Here is a 6,981-nt window from a genome sequence, read left to right as displayed (position 1 = left end):
TCTTCAGAGTATATAAAGTAGGCAATTAACACCTGGTTGAAATCGTGCTGCCGACGGAGGTCTACTTTTGTTGGCGTTTTGACTTCCACTAAGGCTCCTGAATTTGGTGAGCTTTCCCTGGAATTATCTAGGTTCCCTTCTCAATTCAGGATCAAGGGCTTGAGGATGACGGGTGCTGTACCCCAAATTATGGCCAGATAATCGGAAATGGGTGCTGTTCGGTGAATTAAACCTGAGATTAAATGTTGGTGGTCAATAGAAAACAGGAAGAGACAGGAAGGGGCAGTTTACAGGGGGAAAAAAAATGCAAAGAGCCCCTAAACATTTGAATGGTTGTGCAAACTTTTACATAATAAGAAAAATGCAAATTAAAGTTTCACTGAGCTAACATTTTTGACCTATCAAATTGACAAAAATCCAAAATTTGACAAGGTTCTCTGTTAAGGACGATGCAGTGGCCCAGATGGTATCGATTTTTCTTCCTCCCGACACTTGTGAACAAATGTTTCCTCTTGCTTTCAGCTTGCAGGGTAGGCTGTTATCTTATGGTCATCTGTTAAGTTCTCACATTGACTCCCGGGAACTTTTAAGAACAAGTTCTGAGCCTGCAGGTACATTTTTTCGAAGGTGCTTTGATTTTCCTGACTAGTAGCAATACTGAGATCTGGTGGGACATATGGGTGTCATTTGGAAATGGGTTTTGTTTTAAGAGGGCTCTTCTGGCCACTGGTGTGCCAGTGAAGCAGATGAAGTGACAGAAATCATATAAACAGAAGATGGAGCTTATCTGGAAATGGCATCAGAGCCGCCCAACAATTGTAGCAAGCCAGCAGTGCTTCCACAAAGCATCAAAGGCCCAGAACCTGGGCAACAGAACCACCACCCAGGAAGAGTGTCACATATTCTGGGCACTCCAGACACTGGCTTCCAAGTCCCCACCAGGTGACAGGTCCTGTCTACCCAGTACCCATCCCTCCCACCCCTTTCTCACAGAGCCCCAGTGAGGTCCAGTGGCCCCCTCCTCTGGATGGCTAAGTGTTCAGGGGATGCTGGCCCCAGCCCCAGGCATCTCAGCCAACCATCGTGGTCCCATCTCCTTGCTAGTGATTGGTGAAGGCATGGACACATGACATTCTGGCCAATTGGGACCCAAAAGGGGAGGGTGCACCTGAATTGGTTCCCTCACTCCTAGGACACAAAGAAGAGATGGCCCTTTTCCTGCTCCTGGATGTGATATCTGAACTCCTGCAGCCATCTTGCAACCCTGAGGAGAGCTGGTCTGTGACAAAAGCCCACAGTGCAAGGAAGACCAAGTTAAGAGAAATATAGCTTGGGCCCTGACCCTAATGGACCTACAGGCATTCTGCCTTTGGACTCCTCCCGTGCCCTAATTCTCCTTTTGTTTAAGACAATTGAGTTGGAGTTTTCAGCTCTTTGCAGTTGGAACATCTTAGCTGAACCAAGTATAGAAAAGTTCCTTCAGTTTACTTTTCCCATAGCCATGAGAATTTTGACTCAGATACCCACGAGTCATTCCTGTTTGTTTGGTATAATCAGAGAAGAAGAACTGGAAGAAGGAGGTGAAGAAAGAGATATAAAGTGGCTACAGGGCAGTGCATATTCTGCTGACATGCATTTAGGGGGCAGGGAGATAAAAAACAACCCGGGGGGTCCTTGGGACCTGAGAGAGGGAACAAATAATACTTAAATCATAACATTTTTAAAAAGCAGTAACAAAAAAGATAAAAATATTTTTTTAAAAAAGAAAAAAGAACTGACATTTGGATATAACAACAGACACACAGATCAGACCCTCCTGCTATGGATTGTCAGCAAAGAAGCAAAAGCAGTTACAATGATGGGGGGAGGCCTGGGAAGAACCCTAACAAGCAAGAGATGATGAAAGGTTCACTGTGATCCCGTGATAATTATTAAATTGTGGTACGTAAAACGCCACTGCTTCTTTTAATTTCGTGTGTTTAGTTTTATGTCAGCAAATAAAAAATATTCTCAAGAACTTTCTTAGGTTGTCCCTTTAGAGTACCCTCCTAAATTCAGCTTGCTATGAATTTTTCTGCCAGTGGGGTGATCAGATACAGGACCTGGGCAGAACGGAAGAATCGCTTTTATTTCCATCGTCATGCACTCACTGACTCACTGAACTTTACTGATGTGCTAGGGTGGCCCAGATTCTCTGTGAGGTCATTTTGGCATTTTATTGAATGCTGACTTGTGAGGTTCTCTTTTCCTGCACACATGCCTGGCTTCTCCAAAGGACTTTATTTTTATGTATTTATTTTTGGCCGCACCACGGCTTGCAGCTTCTTAGTTTCCCGGCCAGGGATTGAACCCGCACCCTCAGCAGTGAAAGCGCCGAGTCCTAGCCACTGGACCACCAGGGAATTCCCCTCCACACGTCTTTAATCTCTCTAAAGGTAGGACTGTGTTGTGTATTTTATTTCCATTGACAGTGTCTAGCACAGGTCTAGGTGTGTGATAAGCACTCATAGAAGTCTTAATTATATATAAAGTAAGTCTCACGCTTAAATAAGAGAAACTTAGAGGGTCTTAACTCTGATACTGTTGCTTTGGTCCAGGATCGAAGGTGAGTCTTTGAATCAGACTTTTTGCTTTTTAGGGATGCTCCCCTACTGCTTGCTTCCATACAGTTACAAAAGTGTCCAGAAATCCTCCTAAGGAAGAAGAAGGTGTAGCGTTATTAGACTGGATGCTCGGGCAGTGGGACCTGATACTCATCCCACAGCACCCCTAAATCCTTTCAACACCATGTGCTGGGGCTTCTGAGGCTTCGAGCCAGCCCTTCTGGGCTGCTGCCTGCTCAGGGTCTGCACGGAAGGTCTAATTTGGATCAGATGACAGCCTTGGAGGGGAGCCCATGTGACAGCTGGAAGCTCACCAGCAGGCAGAAGCCAAACAAGTCAGGGATTTTTCTTCTCTGAAGACAACAGTCCTGATTCCTATGACATGATATCTAAATTGCAAGAACCGAGCAACTCTGTATATGATCTACCTCTACATCTATGTATATGAGATAAACTGAAGCCTACAGAAGTCTGAGAGTGGCGCGGGGTTGGGTCCCGGGGCCGGGGCAGAGTCACGGCCCCACCGTGGCGGTGTCTTGCCAGGCGGAGGCGCCTACATGTCGTAGAGCCGGAGCTGGTCCTGCACGTCGCCGTCCGACATCTCGCCAAACGTCTCCTTGTTGTCCTTCATGAGCTTGAAGATGGCAGCCAGCTGTTCTTTCTGAACTCTGTCAAGAAGAAAGGATAAAGAGGAAAAAGATGCTCCCAAACCAGGGGAGAGAGAGGGAGAGAGGCCCATGCACATCCCGTGGAGTCGGGACACTCCTCACTCCTGTATTACTGCTTTGCTTTCCAGAATAAGAAGAAAATGAAACTAAAACAAAACCCACTCTTAACACAGGAGCTGATTTGGTCTAAAAAAAAACTCAACTTGAGACTTCTACAAACTGGGGTTCTAAGTCTTGGGTTTACCCTGGAGATTTGGGGATCCCAAGTTATCATTCAGGTTCTCGGTGCTACAGTTTCCCTGTGGGCCTCCCTTTTTTTTTGGTTGTGCCGCACGGCCTGCAGGATCTTAGTTCCCGGACCAGAGATCAAACCCGGCTTCTCGGCAGTGAGAGCTTGGAGTCCTAACCACTGGACTGCCGGGGAATTCCCGGGCCTCTCTTTAATGTTGACTACACACCTCCCGGGAGGCCACGAGGAAGCAGAGGTGCTCCATTGGGCGGCTAGAGAGCCTATGAAGAGACATGTTAGAAACAGCCTTCGTTTAGAGGGATGAGCCAAAAGTGGAGGAAGAAAAACACAATTGGCTGGGAAACGGGAGCATACAGATGTGTGCACAGGGTGCTTGGCCCAGGGGCAAGGGTGGGTGTGGGGTCTCGCTGCCCAGAGGAAGGGGCGCCTCTTTCCAGTTTGCACAAAGACACCTTATAGCCAGCAGGGGCCCTGGCCCTTTTACCAGGGAACAGGCCTGGCTGGAGATCGGCTTTATGTTCACCACACACGGACCGGGGGGATGCTGGGAGTGATGTTCTGTTATCTCTCTGTGGCTGGACCACACCATCTAATCAGCACGGGACACCTCTCACGAGTGCAAACATGAAAGGGTGGGGTGAGGGCTTCCCTGGTGGCGCAGTGGTTGAGAATCTGCCTGCTAATGCACGGGACACGGGTTCGAGCCCTGGTCTGGGAGGATCCCACATGCCATGGAGCAACTAGGCCCGTGAGCCACAACTACTGAGCCTGCGCGTCTGGAGCCTGTGCTCCGCAACAAGAGGCCGCAACAGTGAGAGGCCCGCGCACTGCGATGAAGAGTGGCCCCTGCTTGCCACAACTAGAAAAAGCCCGCGCACAGGAACGAAGACCCAACACAGCAAAAATAAATAAATTGGGGCTTCCCTGGTGGTGCAGTGGTTGAGAGTCCGCCTGCCGATGCAGGGGACATGGGTTCGTGCCCCAGTCCGGGAGGATCCCACATGCCGCGGGGCAGCTAGGCCCGTGAGCCATGGCCGCTGAGCCTGTGCGTCCGGAGCCTGTGCTCCGCAACGGGAGAGGCCACAGCAGTGAAAGGCCCGCATACAGCAAAAAATAAATAAATAAATAAATAAAATAATTAATTACTAAAACATCTTTAAAAAAATTTTTAAAAAAAAGAAAGGGTGGGGTGAGACTCTGCAGCCACGGTTTGCTTCTTGTTTGTTCTGTTGTGCTGTGCTCATCAGCGAGGCTGGACGCTGTGTGCTGGCATGGGCTCCCCATTCGGTTTCAGGCTTCTGCAGTTCCCCCCTCCACACCGCCCTACTGGCTCGACACGGGCCACCTTCAGAGGATGTAAACCAAATGGCAGGGTCTGCTCTGGTCCCTGCAGACCCACCAGGAGGCAGAGTTTCAGCACAGCCTCTGGCCACCCTGGCGCTGCAAGGCACAGCACTGCCCAACCAGCACCCCAACCCTGCCTAGAGGGGGATCCGATCGATGTCTGGTCTTACGCTTGTCCTAACATATTCCTTCTGCAGTAACCCCATATCTCCCAAACAGCAAGCAGTTGGTTTTCTGACTACAGCAGCATCTAGAAGCTGAAATACTGAAGTCCCAAATCCAACCCTCTCTTAGTCATGCTGGGAAAGTTATTTCTACAGTCTGCTTTCCTGTCCGGAGGAGAAGGAGCCTGTGAGAAGTACGCGATACCCTACCACCCGAAGAAAGGAGTACTGTGAAATGACAGTCTGTGTGTTTAGCTCTTTGGAAGGAATCACAGTCCAGGTGTATGAGTGGGCATCCCCCCAAAGGAACACAAATCCTCTTGTGCGTCTCTTAATGGCCGTGGCGCTTGCATATTTTTACGAGGGTGGGCCTAGGACTTCGCACTCTGCTGGGGAGTAACAGGCACAAATTGAGAGAGAGCTCAAATTTTAATGGGTTCAAAAAGATGATTTTTTTAAAAACAAAGCAAAACTGAAATAAACACACAGTAATCAAGACCATCTACTCAAAGTTTATTGGACCGAACAAAGGCTGAATACACAGATCCCGGCCATTGGGAGTATGTGAGGCTTGGCGCCTATAAGCCACGTCCAGAAAGTGTCCAGACAAACTTAATAACCTGGAAGGAGTCACCTGTTTTTCAATCGGACCCTGGCCTGGACAAGGACATTGCTGTCGCTACTGCTGTGTGGGTCAGGCTACACGGCTCTGTGTGGCTGTTGCTTTGTTGCCTGTTCTGTCCTAAACCCGTGAACCTAAGGTATTAGACCCAGGGGAGAAGGTCCCTGGGAATGTACCATGCCCTAGGCTAACAGTGGACATTTCCCGGCCTTCCACTAAATAGAGGAAAAAAAATTTTTTTTCTATAAACTTACTGCTTTCAAAAAATGTTTTAACCAACACATCTAAAAACTGCAGGTTAGTTTGGTATAGTATAAATATTGTCAAATATAAAATTCCAAGAAATGAATCTGGGACTGATCTGATTATCTGGAGAAGTTCTAACTCATCTATGAAACCTAGGAAAAGGCAGAATCGAGACAGCTGTTTTAAGCGAACACTATCATTATTGCTTCTGCGAAAGCGAAGGTGGAGATTCCGCTGAGCTGGTAGGAACATCAATGAAAAGGCCTCTTAGCAACAAGCGGGCTGGATCCGAGCCTGCTCTCAGCGGAGGGTAAGGGCAAGAGGAAGTCAACAGCTGGTTCTGGTTCTTTGTTGCCCACTCATCAATCATCGGGCTCTCGCCCCCACAGCCGAGCCAGCCGAAGACAGAGAGGGGAGCGGGCCCCAAGGGGAAGGAGGGCAGTCAACCAGCCAGCGAGCACAGGCAGCTCTCCCTCATTTGTCCATCACACCTCAAAGTCTTTCCTGGTTTGGCTTTGGTGATGAAAAGCAGGAGGGCTGGAATGAAACTATACCGATTTTAAAGTGATGGCATTGCTGACACTGGTGATATCTCAGGTGCAAAGCGTGTGTGGACAGGAAGGTTGAGTAATAAGGAAAATAAAAGTCCAGGAAAACCCTTCAGCTTAACAAAGCAATCCAGGCAAACGGGGAGGAATGCCTCTACAGGGGAGCGCCACGGGCATTCGGGATCCTCCCAGCCAAGGAAAGTCCTGGATGGGGGCCTAGTCCCGGCAGATTTATGTAGGAAAATGCGCCCCAGGAGCCTGCTGGCTCCTCTCTGGGGGTTCCACTTTATCTCTCAAGTTTTAAGATGCCAAAAGGAAAAGCCTTTAGGAGGAGGCTAAGGATAACTTCATTATTCCTCGGTTCTGTAAAGAGAAATAAGGAGAAAAGATAATTTATTTCACTCATGCCATCTTACCAGTACTGCAGGAAAGGAAAGGGGGAAACGGGGTGAGGAAGGGGAACGTCTGGAATTGCAGAAGCCAGCCCAGACGCTGGGATCCAGACCCAGGGGAGTTTGCCTCTCATCACCTGCTGC

At 48.7% G+C, this 6,981-nt stretch overlaps 1 protein-coding gene across 2 annotated transcripts in view; it reads right to left on the bottom strand.

Moving 5' to 3' along the window:
• Window positions 1–3,156: 3,156 nt before the first annotated feature.
• Window positions 3,157–6,981, bottom strand: part of MXRA7 (matrix remodeling associated 7) — a gene marked incomplete at both ends in the record, with an annotated part of 29,931 nt that continues 26,106 nt past the window's right edge. The window contains one exon of one of the 2 annotated variants that reach the window (XM_079724653.1): window positions 3,157–3,271. In XM_079724653.1, coding sequence (XP_079580779.1) covers window positions 3,157–3,271 — 115 coding nt within the window. Of the gene's footprint in view, window positions 3,272–5,521; window positions 6,809–6,981 lie in introns of those variants that run through there. The other variant, XM_079724655.1, reaches the window with a different exon arrangement.

Source organism: Hyperoodon ampullatus (assembly GCF_949752795.1).
Source record: "Hyperoodon ampullatus genome assembly, chromosome: 19".
Lineage (NCBI taxonomy): Eukaryota > Metazoa > Chordata > Mammalia > Artiodactyla > Ziphiidae > Hyperoodon > Hyperoodon ampullatus.
The sequence above is the reverse complement of the archived record's forward strand: the minus strand, read 5'-3'. Positions and strand labels throughout refer to the sequence as shown.